Genomic DNA, 22,627 nt, shown 5'->3' with positions numbered 1-22,627 from the left:
AATAAACCAACCTAGAAAACCTTGTTCAGTGAAAGAAGGAAACAAAAGATCATATATTACATGATGATCCCATTTACAAGATGTGTCTAGACTGCCATTTTTGTTCTCTTTTGTGTGTGACCTGTCTACTGACATAATATTCCCACAATGCTTCATTCTTGTATCTTTAAAAATCTGGAGACTGTGACTGTCAGAGGCTTTAGTCCTTGGGGAAGCTTGAAATTCCAAACAAAACAAGAGGTCATGACTGATGAGACACCGAGGGGCAGTCCAAATACTAAGACTTGGAATCAGGCTTCAGCTGTGAGAGAAGACTAGGACCAAAGTTAGTACTTATATTAGCATAGGAAAGTTTTTATACATTGATGTATTTGTTATCTGTCCTATAAATAGCTAAAATTAAAAAAATCCAAAATCTAAGCATACCCAGTTTATTATAGTAAATGCATGCTACCAAAATCTAAATGCAGTGGCTTTCTTACAGAAGATTAGAAACAGGATGGGCAGGTCAGAGAGATGGCTCAGTGGCTAACGGTGCTTGCTGCCAAGCCTGACAACTTGAGTTAGATCCCTACATGGTAAAAGAGAGAACAGACTCCCACAAGTTGTCCTTTGACTTGACATGTGCGCCATGTCACATGTGCTCTCACTCACACACAGACACACAAAAACATATAATATAAAAAGTATACAGAATTTTCAGGGTGGGTATGTAAGTGAACACTCAGCCCTAAGAAGGCAGAGGCAGGTAGATCTTTGTTTTTTTTTTTTTTGTTTTTTTTTTTTGGTTTTTCGAGACAGGGTTTCTCTGTGGTTTTGGAGCCTGTCCTGGAACTAGCTCTTGTAGACCAGGCTGGTCTCGAACTCACAGAGATCCGCCTGCCTCTGCCTCCCGAGTGCTGGGATTAAAGGCGTGCGCCACCACCGCCCGGCCAGGTAGATCTTTGTGAGTAAGAGACCAGCCTCACTGATTAGGGAGTTCCAGGTCAATCAGGGCCACATATGAGACACTGCTGTTAAAAAAGGGGGGGGGGCATCTACACTCTGTAGTTTACTCCTGCAAATGAACAGAGGGTGCAGAGTTATAACTAATGGCAGAGGGCTAATGCAGAAAGAAATGTCTTGTGCTTACAAAAATCTCAGAACTGTAAAGAACTGTTTTTCTTTTCTTTCTTGAAATAGGGTTTCTCTGTGTAGCCCTGGCTGTTCTAGAACTCACTCTGTAGACCAGGCTGGCCTTGAACTCAGAACTGCACCTGCCTTTGCTTCCCAAGTGTTGGGATTCAAGGCGTACACCATCAGCAGCCAACTCAGAACTGTAAAGAATCTTAAGACAACTTACAAAAGCGTAAGTACTTTCTTGTTTTGAAGCTGACTAAGGTCTGCAGAACTTCATAAGGTAATATAGCCAATGACTGAAAGGAAAGGTAAATGTACTATTCAATAAATCAGGAACCTTAGTAACATTTTTGTTTGGTCGGTTGGTTTTTGTTTTGTTGTTTTGAGACAGTCTCACTCTGCGGCCCTGATTAGCCTGGAATTCACAGAGATCCACCTGTCTCTTGAGTCCTAAAATCAAAGGCGTGCACCACCACGCTTCAACCCATACACATTCTTCTTTGCAATCTAGCTTTCCAAGCTGCTAGCAGTTCAAAGGAAGTGGGGGTTGGAGAGCAGAATAGCAAACTCAAGAACCTATTCCAAAAGCATCAGGCAATCTACTCAACATACCAGATTTATTGTTGGATCCTGCTGAGTTCAAACCTTTCACCATTAGTTTCTAATACACCTTAACGTGTACACTATGTTAACTGAGTATATGCAGTTATATTTTTGCCACAGTAAAGAAAACTAACTTGACTTTTGTTGTTTTGGGCCAGGGCCTCTTTTACATAGCCCTGATTGTCCTGGAACTCACTAACTAGATCTGGCAGGCTTCCAACTCACAGAAATTCGCTTGTCTCAGCCTCCAGAGTGCTGGGATTAAAGGTGTTGGACACCACACCTGGCCCGACTTGATTTCTGAGAATAAGGAATTGTATTTCTTAAAGTCTTAAAAGAAAATTTTATGTTTCCTCGAGCTAAGACTACTGTGGCTCATCACACACACACACACACACACACACACACACACACACACACTGTTATGGTTCTTTGCTTTTGGCTGGAATCATAACTTGGGATGGCTTTTGTTTTTAACCATGCTTCAAATATAGAAAGCATGAAGTTTTATTTTTAAGATAAATCAATAACTATCACAATCTTTACTAGAAAAGGCAGATGTGGTATAACTAGGTTTCCGTTGGTAAAGTAAAACAGAAAAAAGTTAAAAAATACAATACTTATATATGCAACTGTGCATGATAAGAGATATTTTAAGTTATGGGAGTCCCAAGCAAAAAATAGTAAAACGTGTCACGGCTGTTGAATTCGCAAACCACATGGCATTGTGACATTACTAAATTAAACATAGGCTACTGTGGTTTTTAGATACTTTGGGCTAGCACAAATCTCTGGCTCAGGTCTCTACTAAAGAAATTTTAGGAAGTGGAGAAAATGGTGGCAGAGATTTCTACAAGGACAACATTTGACGCTAAGCTACGTCTGAGATTGTTTTGAGCTGTTGAGGTGGGGGGGGCGGCGAATAACATGAACGCTTCTACGCAAATGCGCTGTGTGAGAAAAGAGGTAAAAAAGGCAGACTATAACGTTTTGTAAATGGAAAACGAGTTATTAAGCAGGAATGCAAACATCAAATTTTCTAATAAAGACGATTAGGGAAAAATATATATTCGTCTCGCAACTCAATTGAACGACAGAAAAATGCAACTAAATAAACAGAAGTACTTACCCTTCCACGGGAAGATGAGATCTTACTAAGGTAGCTAGCACCGTGCCAAAGATTTATAGAGTACCGACTGAGAGAAGGTGCAGATACATTAGCATTTACTTTAATTGTTAAGGTGACACAAGATTGTCACCGCAGCTTTTGCTGGCGGAAGAGGGAACTCCGGGGGGTCTGTCCAGCCTCCAGAGACTGCAGTGCAGAGGGGCGTGCCGAGTCTTTTCGCAGCAGGAGGGACCAGGAGAACACGCAAGACCGGGCTGGTGTTTCAGGCTCGGTTCCGGAGTCGCTCGGGTCCAGCCGCTGCCACTGGTGCGGAACGTCCAGGCGCTAGGACAGCGGCTCTGCACGGCGCCACAGGCTGCGGCTCTGGAGCGGAGCCCCCGGCCGGCAAGGGCCGCTAGGGGCCAGTTCCGCGTGGGCCGCTCTGGCCCGCGGTTCGTCTCGGTAGGCCCCCTCCCCTCCCGCCGCCGAGGGTGGGCGGGGGAGGACGCAGCCAGCGCGCGTGCGCGCTCCGCGCTGCAGCTAGTCTGCGTGCGTGAGTGGGAGGCGGCGGGCCTGCGACTCCGGCCTTCCCGGCTGACTGCTCCGACGCCGCAGCTCCAGTCATGAACCGGTTCGGCACCCGGTTGGTGGGAGCCACGGCGAACCCGCCGCCGCCGCCGAAAGCCCGCAGCAATGAGAACCTCGACAAAATCGACATGTCCCTGGGTGAGGGGCCGGGGCGGCCGCGTCGCGGTGGGGGAGGGGGCGGGAGTCTCGGTGGGGGAAGGGGCGGTTGGTCGCGGTTGTCGGGAGGGTTTGGTCGCGCGTGAGCGGCACCGGTGGGGACCTCCCGAGGTGGGGCGGGAGAGACCCCGGCTTGCCCAACCCCCGAGGGGTAGGGAGGGGCCGTGGTGAGGACTGGTCGGGCCGCGCGGCCCGCAGGGACGGCGGGTGCTGTCCTTTTCCCACGCGGTGCGAGCTCTCTCGGGCCACGGTTTCCCTTAGGCGTGTGCGCACCCCACCGGCCTTTTCCTTTTGAAGGGTCTTAAAAGCCTGTTAGGGTTGCGACCGGCTAAAGCCAGCGGCTACAGGAAGGATTTGCCTGGCATGACCGTGCCTAGACGTGCGCCTAGCCTGGGCGACTTTCAACCGGCGCCCCCGTGGGAAAGCCGTGGAGGGGGCGGGGACGCGGTCCCGGAACGGGCGCTGTGAGCTTCGTTAAGCCAGGACCCTATTGCTGTGTTTGATTAGGTGTTTACTGAAGCACGTTCCCTAGCCGGGTTTCAAAGTTAGCTAGTTGGGAGCGGGGAGGCAGAGATGTACGCAGATTGCTAAAACGTCTGTTAGAACCAGGGGTCCAGCACACATAAAAAGGATGCCGTTGATTACGTTAAAAAAAAAAAAAGCATGATGATAGGGTTTTTTTTTTATTTTTGTAAAAAAATTCAGATCCAATGCTGAAGCCTTCCGTTTGGTCCCAAAGTAATTCCATTTTGTAGAATCAAGTTATGGCAATGGATAAAGTCAGTGCTGCCTGCTTTTTCTTTTCCTGGGTCTTTTCTCCCCACCGCCACCCCTTTTTGACTACTGAATTCAGGTGTGACCTTTTCTGAGGATGGTATTTAGGGTAATACTGTGCCTGGAACCATTCTTTACATTCGGCTTACCTCTTCTGTTAATTTGGAAAGTTTTTGATCAGCAGTTGAGAACTCTTTCTTGGTGTCTAGGGTTGCCTCAAGTCAGAACCTTAGGTTTGAATTAGAAGATTAGGAGGCATATGTTTGGCATCTATTCTGATGACAGTGCTGATCAGTAATGAACTCCTAAGAAAGTAGGGACAGCTTTTGAGCAAAAGGCGTGAATCCATATCACAAATGCTGGATGCTTACAGGCTGCTAAGCAGTGGGCTAAATAATACACATTTAATTTCCTGACAACCTCGCAAATGTTGTGCTCTTATTGATAGGTAATCTAGAGCCATACTATTTCGGGGAGACCCTGCTCCCGACACTTCTAACCAAGTGACTAAGGACAAATTACTTGTTAGTGCTTTTTGTCTAAAAAGGTGATGGTGGGGGCTAGAGAAATTGTCCCGTGGTTAGCAGCATATTCTGTTCTTACAGTGACCCAAAGTTTGGTTCATAGCACCCACTTTTGCCAACTTGGCTCCCAACTTCCTGTAACTCAGTTCCAGGGATCCCATTCCCTCTTTTGGCATCCATAGACACTGTGCTCATATGCACAAACAATCTCATACACACCGAATTAAAAATGAAAGTCTTAAGAAAGGTGACAGTGATTACCTAGAGATAGTTGATTGTAGCTGTATTCTAATTGTTATTAATAAAAACCCAAAGTCAGATATAAAGGTGAAAACTTAAGGATCAGAGAAAAAGAGTGGCCAACTACTCGAGTTTTCACCTCTACCAATGCTCAGACCAAAAGGGTGATCCTTCCTCAGAATGCCTTCTCTGACTGCTCCTCAGACGGACTGCTTCAGACTGCACTGAGCAGTCCCTTACCACCTTATGTTCCTCTCTCCGCCCAGCCATATCACTCCTGTCTCCCTAGTGCTGGGATTATAGACATGGGATCCCAACTGCTAGGATCACTTTTGTGTGAGCTCTGTTTCTGTTTTAGACAGGATTGCCCAGGGTGGCCTTGAACTAACAGAAATCGATCTGCTTCTGTCTCCTGAGTCTTGGGATTGAAGGTGTGCGCCACCATTGCCTGGCCTCAAGTGGTTTAGCTCTGTGCTCTGATCTTCAGGCAAGCTTTATTTGTTAAAACACAAATATTACCACAGTTGGTTCTCTCCTGCCTTTGATTCCAGAGATTAAACTCCACGTCATCATGCTTTTGCTCACTGAGTCATCTTGTGTTTTTAGTATGTGTATGTATGTGCAGGTACTAGGCATGTGGTTGCCAGAAGTTGGCATCTGGTGTCATCTTCAGTCTCTACCTTTATGAGGCAGGGTCTCTAACTGAGCCTGAAGCTCATTCATCTGCCTAACCTGACTGGCCAGCATGTATCAGGTGTCCTGTGTCTGCCTCCCTATTACAGGGATTACAGACTTGTGCACAGAGCCCAGCTTTGTATAGGAGAGCTGGGGATCTGAACTCAGGTCCTCATGCCTGTTGGGTAAGCATTTTACTGACAGAGCCACCCCTCTAGCCCCATTTGTGTGTGTTTTGTTTGATAATAAGGACATCAATTAAAGGGGGCTGGTTCTTTTAGAGTAGAAAAAAGAGTGTGTGGAGAGCTAATCGAGCCGTCTTTTTCTCAGGAGAGGCCATCCTCTCCTTCAGGTGCTTTGCTTTTAGTGAGAATCTTAGAGATGCTGTCTTACCAGGTCTACAAAAATTTAGAATCTGCACCTGGGTGTGATGAAACACACCTGTAATACCAGCAGAGAAGTGGCGGTAGGCAGATCTCAGAGTTTGAGGCCAGCCTAGTCTATATAGTCTAGGCCAGTCATGAATACATAGTGAGACACATGTCCCTGCCCCCCTCCCAAAAAAGCCTGGTTTTCTTTCTTTTCTTTTTTTCCTCCCTCTTTTCCTCCCTCCCTCCTTCCTTTTTTTTTCTTTTTTGTGGCTCTGCTGGATTGATATGAGAACTTATAGAGTATTTACCAAGTTAACTCGTAACTGACATTGACTCAGCTTCTTAATTAAAAATTAATATTATAGCCCTTTTTTCATAGGATTGTTGTAAGAATAATTGAATGCACTATAATTATCTCAGACACACATACACACACACGTACAATTATGTGTATGTTTTGCCTACAAATGTCTGTATACCATGTGAGTACCTGGTGCCTGTGGAAACCAGAAGAGGGTATCGGATCCCCTGGAACTTGAGTTGTAGCCGGTTACAAGCTGCTATGTGGTCACCGGGAATTAAACCGGAGTTTTCTAGAAGAGCAGCAAGTGCTCTTAACTATTGACCCATTCTCTAGCCAAAGAAAAAACTTTTAAGTAGTTCGTTGTAGTGCGTCTTTGGTGCAGGAGAATTGTCTGTATTCTGTCAATCATGTTATAAATAAACGCTGATTGGCCTGGTAGGAAATACAGGCAGGAAAACCAGACAGGAAGTAGAAATGATGTAATGGGAACAGGAGAATTCTGGGAAGGAGGTAGCTGATTCCTCCCACTCTCCTGCCCAGATCACCGAAGCAGCAGGATGTGATCTGTCCCACTGAAAAAAGGTACTGAGCCACATGGCTAACATAAATCAGAAAAATGGGTTAATCAAGATGTGAGAGTTAGACAGTGAGAGGCTAGAGCTAATGGGCCAATCAGCTTTATAATTTATGGAGACCTATGTGTGATTTTCTTTGGGCTAAACAGTTGAGGGGTATTGGGCGGGACAAAAACCCCAACAACAAGCAGGCCTGGTCCCTCCATGCTACACCTCTTTTTTCTTCTCGTACCTACCCTGTGTACTCATTGGGTAGGAGAGGCCATTTTCTCTTTTCAAATCAAAACATTTTGTCTGAGGACTTAGATAATGAAGTGTTTTTCTATTTTTAATTTTTAGTTGTGGCAACAATTGTGCTATACACCAGTAATCCAGCATCCAGCACTCTGGAGGATGAGGCAAGAGGATCATGAGTTTGAGGATGGCCTGGGCCACAAGCAAGACCTTGTCTCAAATTAATTTCAGCTATATTTATGTCGTATATTCTCTTTGTAAAAATTACCCTGGTATGTTGGGCAATATGTATGGCACATGCCTTTAATGCCAGCACTTGGAGATAGAGGGAGATAGAGCTCCGAGTTCCAAGCCAGCCTTGTCTATGAGTTCAAAGCCAGCCAGGGATATATAGTGGGACCTTGTCTCAAAAACAACACAATTGCCCTAGTAGTCAAAGCCAACACCTTCTTTGCCTTAATCCTCTGACCGGATTCATTGTTTGGGTATATTCTCAAAGCTTTGAGGTTGTAGATGTCGACTGGAAAATAAATAGTAAATTACTAAGGGAAAACAATGTTTCCTGTTTTCTCAATGAGAATTATAAGTTCATAGATCTGATATTTATGAAACCTTTTGTTTTAAACATAGTGTTAGTATTTAGTATCTCTCAAAAGACTTCTATGTTAAAGCCTTAGTTCCCCAGCTGGTGAGGCTACTGAGAAGTGATTGAGTCATGAAGCCAATGGCTACTCTGGATTTGACTTTATAAGTTCGTAACTGAGTGCGTTATTTAGGAGAGGCAGGGCTGAGATGGGGCAGGTTACTTACTAAAGGTGTGCCTTTGAAGGGCAGTGCCCTCTTCTCCTTTCCTGGATGTCAGAGGCAGTCAGCTTTCCCTCCATGCTCTTCCATCATGATGTTCTGTGTCACTATAGACCTAAAAACAAAGGGGCCAAATGTCCACAGATTGAATGGAACCTCTGAAATTATGATCACCCCCCCAGAAAAAATAACACACCTTTCTATTTTCTTTTTCCTTTCATTATTTTTCTTCAATGAAGGAATGTGGCTAACACAAATGGATTTTAGTGTCTTTTTTAAAATTTATTTATTTTTTATTGAAAATTTCCACCTCCTTCCCTCCTCCCACTTCCCTCCCCCTCCCTCTCCAGTCCAAGGAGCAGTCAGGGTTCCCTACCCTATAGGAAGTCCAAGGTCCTCCCTGTTTCCCCCAGGTCCAGGAAGGTGAGCATCCAAACAGACTAGGCTCCCACAAAGCCCATCCATGCAGTAGAATCAAAACCCAGCGCCATTTTCCTTGGCTTCTCCGTCAGCCTCCACCATCAGCCACACTCAGAGTCTGGTTTGATCACATGCTCCATCAGTTCCAGTCCAACTGGCCTTGGTGATCAGTCCCGCTGTCTCAGTGGGTGGACGCACCCCTCGTGGTCCTGACTTCCTTGCTCATGTTCTCCCTCTTTCTGCTTTCATTTGGACCTTGGGAGCTCAGTCCAGTGCTCCGATGTGGGTCTCTGTCTCTAGCTCCATCCATCGCCAGATGAAGGTTCTGGTAGTCCAAGGACACCGCAGACAAAAAGCCGCTTTTAGTGTCTTTTATCTTATTGATATTGAAGAGCAAAGGTAGGGTCTTAGGAGTGCTTACAGAGGAACATTCTACCACTGAGCTACACCTTCAGCCCTTGTGTTTTTAAATTTAGCAAGCTATTTTGCAGTTGGAGATTGGTCTCAAGAAGACAAGTAACGTACTTTGAAGTACTTTAAATTACATGTACTTGTTTGTGCATGTTGTTGTGTGTGTTTAGGCCAGAGAACAATGTATGAGAGAAATAATGTAAATCATATAAGAAATGATACTTAACCGTTTTTTGTATTTCTTTCCCCGATTTAGGAAAAAGTAGTTATATTGACATCTGTATGGTTAAAATTATTTGGAAAAACAATTGGAACTAACCTTTAGCTTTAGTAGGAAGTTTCTGACAGTGCAATTTCTTTGGTTACTTGCATTTTCCGTCATCACAATTAAGGTTTGATTTAGGTCCTAGAGGGTTTTTCCTTCCTTCCCTTCTTCATCCTCTCTGTCTTTGTTGAGATAGAGTGACATTATGTAGCCAAGGCTGGCCTAGGAGTTACAGCAGTCCTCCTGCTTCAGTCTGTCAAATGCCAGGATTACAAGGTGTGCCACCACACCCTGCTGAGTTTGGATAGTTCTTTTTCTTTAACATTTATATTTTTTGGCTCTGGGGTTGCACAACACAGTATGGGTGTGTGAGTCAGAGAACAGCTTGTGAGGATCAGTTCTCTCCTTTGACCATGGTAATAATCTTGGGCCATTAGGCCTGGAGGCTTGGAGGTAACCTTTACTTGTGGAGCCATCTCCCTGGCACCAGATATTTTTTTGAATGAGTATATTGTTGTTTCTGATAACCTTTGACACTTAATGAGTAAGAATTTGAAATACATTTAGTTTTCTCATCTTTACATTGTTCACTGTGGTATTAAAGTGTGATGTTTATGAATTATTCTGAGGGGTTTGATAGTGTGCTTGGAATAATGAAGCATATAGAATTAGGTCAGAATAGAAAGAAGTAATTATGAATGACTTTGCTAGAGAAGAACAGAACTGAGTACTATATCTTTATGATGATATTTGTTAATTTTGCTTGCTGTTTGTATGCCTGTTTCCATAAAAAATTGAAACTATTGAGAATGAAGACTGTCTTATACTGTTGTTTCCTTTATGGGAGACTTACACGTGAATTAATTGCATAAAGTGTACACCCAATAAGTGGTTTTTGAATTCAGGTGAATTTTAAAATGTCTTTTGAGGTCTTTATTGTTATTTTTGAGTTGGTTGGTTGGGTCTTTCTGAGAGTCCAAACTTGCCTCAAACTCTATATATAGTCAAAGCTGGCCCTTGAACTCCTCCTAATCCTCCTACCTCTGCCTCGTTTCCCTGGGATTACAGGCATGTGCCACCATGTCCAAGAACAAGAGTATACATTTTGCTGATGTTTGTAGTACAGGGGTTTGAACCCAAAGCCTTATATGTTCTAGGCAAACACTACTGCTGATCTGAATCTACCTGCTGTCCTGTCTTCCTGGCAGAACTCATTAGTTGGTAGATCTATTGATTGGAACTTTTACTAGAGAAATTTTTCTCAAGCATTTCATCAAGTAAAACGGCCGGTTGAAGCTTAGGATGAGGGAAGAGGATTGGAATCTAGGTATCCTAAGCTATAACAGTAAGTTCAAAACCAGCCTGGAGTACACACTAAGGCTGTCTGAAAAAGCTAAGATAATAATAATGGGGACTAAGTTGGGGGTGTAGGAGAATATATTTACTATAAAATGAGACTGTGCAATTTACTCATTGTGTAAAAATGAAAATAATTATGGCATTACATCTTTTGTAGATGATATTATCAAACTGAATAGAAAAGAAGGAAAGAAGCAAAATTTCCCAAGACTAAATAGAAGACTTCAGCAAAATGGTACCCGGCAATTCAGGATGAGAGTACGGTGGGGAATCCAGCAGAATTCTGGTAAGTTTTAAAATGCAGTTATATATGAATTCATAATGAAATGCGTTCAGCATAGACTTAAAACCTGAAAGGAATACACCAGTACCACTTCGTGATTTTTATTTGCATTCAGATTTTTGTTCTGAAAACTTAATAAAAAAATTATTTCCTAAGGTGGGCGGTGGTGGCGCACGCCTTTAATCCTAGCACTCGGGAGGCAGAGGCAGGCGGATCTCTGTGAGTTCAAGGCCAGCCTGGTCTACAAGAGCTAGTTCCAGGACAGGAACCAAAAAGCTACAGAGAAACCCTGTCTCGAAAATCAAAAAAATTATTTCCTAAAATAGCTGATAATTGATCTTTAAATACTGTTGTTTAAAAGTGATCTCAGTTTATAAATAGTTTGTTATATCTAGAGTTTAGAATTGCCAAAGATGATATATAGCATCAGATTCTGTTTCCCCTCCCTAGTAAGTCTGATAGATAACTGACTCCAGCTTGAATTTGTTCAGTGAAAGAGCATACTGCACCACAATTTACTCTGTTGTGAGACATCTCTGTTTACTAGAAGATTCTCAGTTTGAACTAAAGCACATCTAACAGGAAGCAAACTCACGTTGTAAAGGAGAATCCTTTACTATGTGCAGACTGCTATTCTGCAAAGAAAATTACCTGCAGATTTATTTGTTTAGTTAGAGGCAGAGTCTCAATTGTGTAGTCATGGCTAGCTGTGTAGACCAGACTGGCCTCAAAATCACAGACACTGCCTGCCTCTGCCTCCCAAGAACTGAGATTAAAGGCATGTGCCACTACTGCCCAGTTTTTTTTCAAATTCTTCATCTCATCATCCAAGAGCTTTATTTGTAAATTCCCAAAGGTGGCACTAAATTGACTGCTGTAGGTGTAAATAGTTAATTCTGTTAATCTGACAGCTGTTTACCTATAATCATTTTTTTTCTTAAATAGATTGGGAGCAATAATTCACCATGTATATTATAAATTAACTTTTTTAGTAGCTATACCAGCATCTTAGAATAAACCTTTGTTCAAATAAAAAGAAACTTAAGTCTTCTTCACATAATAAAAAAACTTTTTTGGGAACTACATCTGCAATGGTATCTCCAGTTGCAGACACAAAGTTGAGAGAGGGGGGACATGAAAGGCTTGTGTGACAGCCCCTGCCTCTCAGTTCCCCCTCACTGCAAAAAAAAGGGTAGCAGCCTAAACAACAGGAACCCATCGAAGAGAATTTTGAGGAAGTGTGGTAAGGATGCTGAGGGTGGCTCACCACATTTGATGGCTTCTGGTGAGGGTGCAGGAGGGGAACAACTCAGTTCTAGAGGAGCAGGCCAGTGAGGGTTTGAGCGTGCGCCAGTAAGTGTATGGATAACACAAATTGGACTTAAAAAATATTTTTTATTTTATTTTATTTTGGGGGCAGACATAATGGGGGAGGAAATGGAAGGATTGGAAAATGAGAGTGATTAGGGTGTATGAGTGAGTTTCCCAAAGAATCAGTAAAAATTTTTTAAAAAGATAAAATAAAACAGGGTTAGCAATGAACTAATGCTTGGTGGTGGTGGGAAGGTTTGGAATAAGAGAGTCTTTTCTATTTTATTTTCCACAATAAAAATAGAAGGAATTAAAAAAAACAACTTTGCCAAATTAATCAACTGTTTGTTTGTTGTTTCCCAAGACAAGGTTTCTCTGTAGCCTTGGAGCCTATTCTGGAACTAGCTCTTGTAGACCAGGCTGGCCCTGAATTCAGAGAGATCCACCTGCCTCTGCCTCCCAAATGCAAAGATTAAATGCGTGTGCCACCACTGCCTGGTTCTCAACTTTTAATTTTTTATTCTGTATTTTGAAAAGCAAAAATGAATCTTCAATTGTTTGAGTGTAACTTTTATGTTTAACAGTTAATATACAAGCATCTATTCAAAAATACATATTATTGAGAGTGGAACATACAAGAAACTTAACGTTCTTTAATAATTTTTTTAAAAAATTATTTTTATTTTTAATTATATGTAGGGTTGTGTGCATGTGAGTACAGTTGTGATGGAAGTCAGGCATTGGAGACCTTGGAGCTGAAGTTACATGTGGGTGTATATCACCTGATTTGGGAAGAGCAACAAGTGCTCTTAACAGCTGAACCATATCTTTAGCCTCTAATAATTTTTTGTTTTGTTTTTTAAATATTTATTTATTAATTATATATACAATGTTCTGTCTGTGTGTATGCCTGCAGGCCAGAAGAGGGCACTAGACCTCATTACAGATGGTTGTGAGCCACCATGTGGTTGCTGGGAATTGAACTCAGGACCTCTGGAAGAGCGGGCAATGCTCTTAACCACTGAGCCATCTCTCCAGCCCTCTAATAATTTTTTGAATAGCTGAATCTACTTTGTGCATTTTGGATAGGTATTTAGTTGTTAAGAATGAATATATAATTGATTTATATTAAAGATTCATTTACAAATATTATTTAATATGCCATATTATTGTGCCATCATATGTTTATATATTTTGTTTTGAAGTAATTGTTTTGAGTTCAGAGTAGCCAGAAATAAAATATTTATATCTTCCATATCTGATAAATAGTTTGAACTGTCTGATTCTGGAAATACATAAAGAAACAATCTTTAGCTTTAAGGAGTTAATTTCTAGTGACAAATAACTTAGAGAAAATAGTTTTGAAAATGTCGTAAGTGGGCATGGCAGTGCATGCCTATAATCTCAGCATTTGAGGGGCAAAGATAGGAGACTTGTAAATTCAAGACCAGCTTGGTCTATATAGTGAGACTGTCTCAAAAAAATAACAGCTCAAGTTGGGACAAGATGGGATATAAAGGGGAGGGAGGGAGGGAAGCTGGGTAGTTACAGTATGGCTCAGCAGTAAAGAGCCATGCTCTTCCCGAGAACCTAGGTTGGATTCCCAGAACTCACATGGTGGCTCACAACTGTCACTACAATCCCAGGGCATCCAACACTGTTTTCTGTCCTTGATGTGCACTAGGGACACACATATATACATGCAGAGCAAAGCATTCATACACATAAAATAGTAATTTTATTAAAGATACAGTATTATAGACTTGACATAATGGTTTTGTGCTAAGATAAAGTGTGATTTACTGAATAAAAATGAGATTTAATTTGCTCCCTGAAACATCAGGAAAATTACCCTTTTATGGCGTTCTGATTTGAGCCGTGAGGTAAATGCTATCTAGGAGAAGCTTAGCAACTCCTAAGATTGGGGTTGCACTGGGTTAGGCGCTCTGCTGATGTGCTAACTTAACATAGAACATTTGCTTTTACTGCTGTTGGATTGTTGTTAATATCCGTTTGACTGCAAAGAGTTCAGGTTTCTACCTGTGGTATCTCTGATGGCATTAGTTTGAGGAAAGAGAATAACAACATAGATGACCATTGGCATATGCGTGGTATGATTTTGTTGGGTGAAAGACATAATTGAACCCTCTAACTCCTTGTCTAAAATATTAACTTAGAAACTCATTAAATGCTTGTAAAAACAACTTTAATGTTTGTGGTGGAAAACAAAAACAAACAACAGAGGTGGTCAAAATGTTATCTGTACACCTATAGAGAGAGAATCCTAAAGACCAAAGGGGTCTGGGAGGTGGAAACTGCATTTAATCAAGGCATTGTCATTTTCTCATGCACATGGGCTCTTCTTCCTTGAGTCTTTGTGACATTGGTAATTTAAATTGATTGAATAATGAAGCAGAATCTTAGCTTATGCTTTAAAACAAATTACTATGGGCTAGGTAGTTTGTAAACCCCAGTAAGTGTATTTCTTGGTTCTGGAGTCTGAAAGTCGTAGATCAGGATTCCACCAGAGTCAGGTTCTGATGAGAGCCTTCTGGGTGAAGCCCATGGACTTCTTGTGATAATCTCATGTGCTAGAAAGAGGGTAGGTGTTGTTATATAAGCGGCGGGGCTATGTTCTGCCACCTGGCTAGCTTTACCTGAAATAATTACACGGAAACTGTATTCTTTTAAACACCACTTGGCCCATTAGTTCCAGCCTCTTATTGGCTTGCTCTTACATATTGATCTAACCCATTTCTAATAATCTGTGTAGCCCATGAGGTGGCTTACCAGGAAAGATCTTAACCTGCGTCTGTCTGGAGTGGGAGAATCATGGTGACTCACTGACTCGGCTTCTTTCTCCCAGCATTCTGTTCTGTCTACTCCGCCTACCTAATTTTCTGTCCTGTCAGAGGCCAAGCAGTTTCTTTATTACTTAACCAATGAAACAACAGAAAGATGACCCTCCTCCATCAGGTAGGGAACCCTCTTCGGTCCATTCGACAAGAGTGTGAAAGCTTTCTCCTCATAACTTCAACTACTTACTTTAGAGAGGGGCTCCTAAAATTATTGAAGCAAAAAATGTATGTGTGAAAGAAATTCATGTACAGGACAGTGGAGTTTCAAAAGAAAGATGCCTTTTCTGTGTCTAGTTCTAGTTCTCACAGATAAAAGAAGTAAAAGACAGTGGTGTGGGTGGATCTTTCTCTGTCTCAACTACCAGCTCCCAAGTAACCACTAGGAGACTTCTTATTAATTATAAAAGCTTGATCAATAGCTTAAACTTGTTTATAACTAGTTCATATAACTTAAATTAACCCTTTTTTATTCATTTGCTTTCTGCCTTGTGCCTTTATTACTTCATCTTCATAGTGTCCATACTGCTCGCTCTTCGTCTGCTGACATCTCTGCCCTTCTTCCCAGTGTCCTCTGTGCCTGGAAATGGCAACAGAGTAAAGAGAAAAATGCGTATGGGAGCAGTGTTCTAGACACATTCAGAAGTAGGGGAGATTAAAGGGCAGACTCTGACAGTATTAGCTTGCTTTCAACTTTATTCCTGTTAGTCTTGTTTCATTTGACCCTGAAACTGTGGTACAATAATGGATTCTCTCTCAGTTTAACCATTCTTTTTTTGCTTTGCAATTCACTCTTTTGGAGGGAGGGAGGGAGGGAAGGAAGGAGGGAGGGAGGGAGGAAAAATTTGAAGTTGAGTGGGAAGGAGGTGGGAAAGGGAAAGTATGATCAAAATATATTTTTTACTTTTTTTTTTTTTTTCGAGACAGGGTTTCTCTGTAGTTTTGAAGCCTGTCCTGGAACTAGCTCCTGTAGACCAGGCTGGCCTTGAACTCACAGAGATCCTCCACCTGCCTCTGCCTCCCTAGTGCTGGGATTAAAGGCATGCGCCACCACTGCCTGGCCGATCAAAATATATTTTATATTGAAAATTATAATTAAAAAAAGATAAAAGTCCAACTCAGTCCTGTGTAATAATTTCAGTTCCTCTCATAGTCCTTTATTGAGTCTTGTTTGAGTGCTCCTGTGGCATTTATCCTAAATAGTCTTACCATGTTCTCTTCCCCTCTTTGAGTGAGTCTAAGATACTGATAGAAAGCTGATATAATTTTATCGTGAATTCTTTGTCACACACAGACTGTGCCCATCCCAAGCCTTACATGGTTTGTGCCCAGTGCTTCCATTCATTTTTACCCTTCCCCAGACTTAAATCTCTCAATCAGTTGTGCTCACGCATGTCTTTACAGTTGTTACACTAACTGGAAATTCTTCATTTCTGCCTTCCTATTCAAATGCTGCTCATTTTGTAACAGCTAGTTCAAAGCTTACTTTTTCCTCTTCTATTTTTAAAGCTACACACACCTGTGTTTAGAGCACGGTTCTGTTCTCTTTGACCTCAGTAATCATTGTTCTTTGCCTAACCTATAAAAGTAAAATGGATGCATCAGTCTCATCAGATTCTCATGAAAATTAACATTGGACATGTCTAACACTGAAAGCAGTAGCTGTTTCAGTAGTTGATACAAATAAAAATAACAAGTCATAGATTTTTATATACAGATTCATACAACATAGCTTAATCATTCCTGAGGAAAATCACATGATTTAATTAAAATTTTTTCTTCTGGTAAAATTAATAGTAGTTAATACTTCTAGGACTGAGAATACCTGTTGGAAGAGGCCCTTGTTTGTCCCGGCCGCCCAGAACCAAAATAATCACACAGAAACTATATTATTTAAATCACTACTTGGCCCATTAGCTCTAGCTTCTTACTGGCTCTTACTAACTTAACCCAATTCTAGTAATCTGTGTATTGCCACGTGGCTGTGGCTTACCAGGTAAAGTTCCCAGCGTCTGTCTCTGAAGGGGCTGCATGGCTTCCCCCTAACTCCACCCTCTTTTCCTCCCAGCATTCAGCTTAGTTTTCCCTGCCTAGCTCTGTTCCCCTATAGCTCTGGTATAGGTGTAAAGCAGTTTATTTATCAATGGTAATCACAGCTTACAGAGGGAAATCCCACATGAAATACCTGAGAAGGAATTGGACACAACATACTACCACTACCCCCACATCTGAATTGATTTTATTAGAGAGGGTGTGATCATGACATGGCCCCCTGGGTGGCAAGAGGAGTTCCTTGTGTCCCTATCCTAATGTGACTCCGTGAGAAGCTGTCTATAGATGGGTGGTGGTGGTGGTGGTGGTAGTAAATTTACTGGGGGGTGAACAAGGATGGGAACTAGACATATTAATTCATTCATGAATTTTGAACTATTATCCTTGATAGCCAAATAGTGTCAGCCAGGGGGCAGGAAGGCTGGTGAATGTTCTTTAGTGTCCCATGCACAAGAATAAACCTCGAGAAACATACTGGCAGCTGGAAGAAAAGCTTCTTCATACTCTAGAATCTCCCTAGCATCCTCTACTGACGAGTGTCATGCCACCGATAAAAATAATGGTGTTCTTATTAGAGGCAGATAGTAAAGAATGAACTGTGGGAGCTGAGATAGATTTAATTGTCTCACACCCCATAGCATAATAGACTTTCTGTCTTGTATTCTGGTCTCAAAATTGAGTATCACACAAAAAGGTTCAAGAGTTAAATAAGCTTGGGAATGACATGTACTATTATTACCTTCCTCTTAGAGATCCATGGTACATATTAGCCCTGAGGAATCCTACAGTAAAGAAAATTATTTTGTTAAAGATTTTATTTTATATATATGAGTGCTCTATCTGTATGTATACCTTTATTCCAGAAGAGGGTATCAGATCCTACTATAGATGGTTGCAAGCCACCATGTGGTTGCTGGGAATCAAACTCAGGACTTCTGGAAGAGCAGCTAATGCTCTGAACTGCTGAGCCATCTCTCCAGTCCCCAAGATCTCAGTTTCAGAGTGTCTGTCTGTCTGTCTGTCTGTCTCTTTCTCTCCCCCACCCCCCTCCTTTTTCTTTTTGTTTTGTCTCTCTGTGTTGCCCTTGCTATCTGTAGATCATGCTGGTCTCAATCCACCCGCCTCTGCCTCTCAAGTGCTGGCAATAAAGGCTTGTGCCACCACCACCTGGCTAAGAAAATGATTTTAATCTTAGTTTTTACAGTGAGACTTTTGTTGTAAACCCTGTTGCAGGTGTCATCCTAAAGAATTTTGCCTCTAAAACCCATAATTAAGATGAGCCTGCCCACCATCACAGTGTTACTTAGCTAATTCTCTGAAAATTTCTGGCTGTTGCATTAGGAAATTTTAAAAAGTTGAGGTGTTATTGTTGGAAGTGAGAAAAAGGTATTGTTTGGAGATGACATAATTGTCACCTACAAATCTCTATGTTAAAATTACAGAATTTGGGGCTAAAAGTATAGCTAGCTCAGTGATAGAGCTGGTGCATAGTATTTATAAGATTCTAGGTTCAAGCTCTAGTACCCAGGGGAAAAGAAAAGTCTCCAGAGAAAAGACTCTATTTTCTCTCATATGCAGAATCTAGTGCATATGTGTATGTGTGTGTGTATATATATATACACACACACAAACATACATATGGACATGAAAGCAAAGGAAGACTATTTGAGGGAACTGTTGTTGGGGAATACTATTTTAAGGTGTGTTACTTTTGTTTATGCTGTGAACATTTGTTTAATGAAGTAAAGATGTATTGCTTTGTTTATGCTGTATTTGTTTAATTCTGTGAAGCTGTGATTCTTTGCCTGTCTAGAACACCTGATGGCCTAATAAAGAGTTGAACGGCCAATAGCAAGGCAGGAGCAAAAATATATGGGACTGGCAGGCAGAGAATATAAACAGGAGAAATCTTGGAAGAGAGGAGCAAAAGAACAAGGAGAGGCGGACACTAGGGGCTAGCCTAGTAAGATATACAGAAGTAAGAAAGGAAAGGAAAAAGCCCAGAGGCTAAAGGTAGTCAGGGTAATTTAAGTTAAGGAACGCTGACAAACAAGCCAAACTAAGACAAGGCATTCATAACTACTAATTAACCTCCATGAGGATTTATTTTGGGAGCCAAAAGAGTAAAACATCAGGGCTGGAGAGATGGCTCAGTGGTTAAGAGCATTGTCTGCTCTTCCAAAGGTCCTGAGTTCAATTCCCAGCAACCACATGGTGGCTCACAACCATCTGTAATAAGGTCTGGTGTCCTCTTCTGGCCTGCAGGCATACACACAGATAGAATATTGTATACATAACAAATAAATATTTAAAAAAAAAGAGTAAAACATCAAACAACAAGAAGGAAAAGGACTTGGGATGTGACTCAGTGGTAGAACACTTGTCTAGCATATGTAAGATCCTGAATCCCCACCACCAAAAAAGAAAGGAAGTAGTAATTAATAACTTTATGATAGGACACTGGCCGTGCATGCATGTGAGACTCTCTGGGTTTAATCCTCAGCACAGAAAGTAGTAGTAATTAAAACCTTAATAACTTTTTATTATGCCATGAATGACAGTGTGAAAATTATTAGTAGAAATGAATCTTTTATGTGATTGATAACGTTTATAGAATATCTAGTGGTAAGTAAGATAAAGAAATGTGCAAAAAAGAATTTCACTTAGCCTGGTGACACAAAAATATCTGTATAGTGGAAATATATACCATGTTCGTGGATAGTAAAGTTCAGTAAAGATGCTTACAGTTAACTATAAATAAATGTAAATAAAACTCCCCTCTTACTTGACTTTTTCTTGAGACAGGGCTTCTCAACATAGCTCTGGCTGTCCTGGAACTCACAGAGATCTACCTGCTTCTGATTCATGGTGCTGGGCTTAAAAGTGTGTGCCACTGGCCAGTTTCCTTCTTAAAATCCTGAAAGACATCACTTACATCACAGAAATTTGCTTCATTGGCAATTCATAATGAAAGAATATAGATAGTTAGAAACCAGAGATACAGGTTATTCTCATTGGTAATGAAATCATCAGATGAAGTATAATCCCCCCATACTAAATAATACAGATGAAAAATGGGCTAAGATTTTGGCTAGTTGCTCCAAACCTAAAAAACAAATACTAAAGATGAAAACAAAAACTGAATCACACAAGGGAATTTAGTGATATTGGGATATCCTAGGGCTAGAGAGATTGGTGAGTGGTTAAGAGCATTGGCTGCTCTTGCAGAGAACCTGGTTCAGTTCCTGGCACCCACATGGTGGCTTACAGCCATCTGTAACTCTACTTCCAGGGGCTCGGACATCCTTCTTCTGACTTCCGTAGTCACTATACGCATGTGTATATGTATGCTTACATATGTGCATAAAACATAAATAAATCTTTAAAAAACAAATATACTATGCACAACATTTTTCACAGATAGAAATGCTTAAAAGTTAATACAGAAAAGGGAATTATACTGTATGTTTCTAGAAATACAAGTAAATTCATTCATTTGGGATTTTTTTGTAATATAAGTAAAAGAAATATGTTAAGGATGGATGTATGTAGAAATGTTAGAAGTAACCGAAATGAAAGTTGAAGATCATCCTGTTATATAATAAATTACCTGAGACCCTGTCTCAGGAAGACAAAACATAACCCAGATGATGACTAAATTGGTTAGATTGAGTGTAGCATATTTAAGAGTAATACAATAAAAAGATTTTAAAAAGTGGAATAGTATTCATGGTATAGTATTAATGTAGCCTGTAAAATATTACACAAGGATATGAGTTTAGTTGATGTGAAAAGTTGATTGAGCGCACCTGTTGGCTACTTAGCTAACAAAATAGTGGTAATACATGTGACAATACTTTTTGAGTTAACTTAAATGTAGTTGAAACTAAAACTATGTTTTTAGAATATCTATAGCAAGTTTTTTCTATTTAGACTATTTTGTTCTTTAATAATCTTATATATGTATAGAATGGGTATTTTTTTTATCATTAGAAAAAAGCATATAGGGGCTCGAGAGATGGTTCAGCGGTTAAAAGCACTGGCAGTTCTTACTGAGAACCTGGGTTCAGTTTCCAGCACCCACATGGCAGCTTACAACTGCCGGTAACTAACTCCAGGGGATTTGACATCCTCATAAAATACCAATGCACATAAAGTAATAATAAATAAATCATTTTTTTTAAAAAGAAAAAAGTGTGTGTGTATAGATAGATAGATAGATAGATAGATAGATAGATAGATAGATACTTAACAGAAAAGCAAACTCAGTAATGTTACGTGCCACAGAGTTTAAAATAAATTCATTGGCTCTGATGAAGATTTCAGCGAAAGCAGTTTGGATAGAGTAAGGCTAAGAGTAAAGAAGCCAAATTGTAACTTAGTAAATGGAAGATGAGCTGGGGACTCTAGTGTATTTCAACACTAATAGAAATAAAATTCGAACCATGTACCAAGGGACCTGATTTAGTCAAGCATATTCAGTATATTCCATTTTAGCATAAAATACAAAATCATTAATGAAACACTGTCTACTGTCTCAGTTCAGACTAGTTAAGGTATATTCACTAGCCACATATAGTTAGTGGCCACTATTGAGCATGTCACACATCTATAATCCTAATTTGGGAGGCAAAAGCAGGAAGATTGTTGTGAAGTCAAGGCTAACCCCATCTTCCTAGCATTTTCAAGTCCAGACAGAACTATGTAGTGAGACCCTGTTTCAAAAACAAATAAATTAGTAACCACTGTATTACACAAATTGGTTTAGATTGTCCTATTGAGAAGTTAATATTAAGGGTTGGAGTGTATCTCAGTAGTAGAGTGTTTGCATAGCACACATAAGGCTGTGAATTTGATCCCCATCACCACATATACATGTTTCAGAAGTAAAATATCTGATCAACTTTGCAGTTGCATTCCTAAATTTTTTCTTTCTGTAGGTTTTGGTAAAGCAAGTGTGAGCCGTAGAGGAAGAGTTTTGCCTGGAAAGAGACGTCCTTATGGAGTTATCACTGGCCTTGCAGCTAGGAAAGCAACTGGAATTCGAAAAGGAATTAGTCCTATGAATCGTCCACCTCTGAGTGACAAGGTAGGGTGATGGCTTGATGCTGTGCGAGACACCGTTTTCCTTTATTTATATGTGTGGGTGAGTGTCACGTACTTATTATTAGTGAATTTTAAGACAAAATCTCATTCTGTAGCCCTTTCTGGCCTACAAAACTTACTATGTAGACCATTGGCTGGCCTTGAACTCACAGATGGTCTCTCTACCTCTGCTTCTTAAATGCACCACACCTGGCTATACTAATGTTTTTATGAATAAGCTTTAGATAGAGTCTTTTGATTCTTGCAAAAAAAAATTTTTAAGGATTTTATTTGTGTGTGTGTGAGAGTGAGTGAGTGTGCAGGTGACCTTGGAGGTAGAGGTATCAGATCCCTGGAGCTGGAATTACAGGTTGTAAGCCACCTGTCATGGATGCTTGGAACTAAATTCAGGGCTTCTGCAAGAACAGTAAGTCCTGTTATTTCCTGAGTCCTCCCTCTCTCTATCCCTTCCCCCCATTTAATTTTTAAGAAAATAATATTGTGTGTGTGT

General features: G+C 40.9%; 2 protein-coding genes across 7 annotated transcripts in view; one reads left to right on the top strand and one right to left on the bottom strand.

Annotated features, from left to right (window-relative positions):
• The window catches only part of Rubcn (rubicon autophagy regulator), a 60,433-nt gene extending 57,106 nt beyond the window's left edge, over nucleotides 1-3,327 (bottom strand). For 3 of the 6 annotated variants that reach the window (XM_075966249.1, XM_075966240.1, XM_075966259.1), the window contains exon 1: nucleotides 2,852-3,309. The gene's annotated coding sequence lies outside the window, so the exon portion shown is untranslated. Of the gene's footprint in view, nucleotides 1-2,851 lie in introns of all 6 variants that reach the window. The other 3 variants (XM_075966268.1, XM_075966231.1, XM_075966277.1) reach the window with 3 other exon arrangements.
• Nucleotides 3,328-3,332: 5 nt separating this feature from the next.
• Fyttd1 (forty-two-three domain containing 1) overlaps nucleotides 3,333-22,627 on the top strand; it is a 33,521-nt gene continuing 14,226 nt past the window's right edge. The window contains exons 1-3 of the mRNA XM_075966289.1: nucleotides 3,333-3,556; nucleotides 10,688-10,816; nucleotides 21,972-22,120. Coding sequence (XP_075822404.1) covers nucleotides 3,454-3,556; nucleotides 10,688-10,816; nucleotides 21,972-22,120 — 381 coding nt within the window. The 5' untranslated portion in view covers nucleotides 3,333-3,453. The remainder of the gene's footprint in view (nucleotides 3,557-10,687; nucleotides 10,817-21,971; nucleotides 22,121-22,627) is intronic.

The sequence above is a fragment of the Microtus pennsylvanicus genome, chromosome 1 (assembly GCF_037038515.1).
Source record: "Microtus pennsylvanicus isolate mMicPen1 chromosome 1, mMicPen1.hap1, whole genome shotgun sequence".
Taxonomy (NCBI): Eukaryota; Metazoa; Chordata; class Mammalia; order Rodentia; family Cricetidae; genus Microtus; species Microtus pennsylvanicus.
The sequence above is the reverse complement of the archived record's forward strand: the minus strand, read 5'-3'. Positions and strand labels throughout refer to the sequence as shown.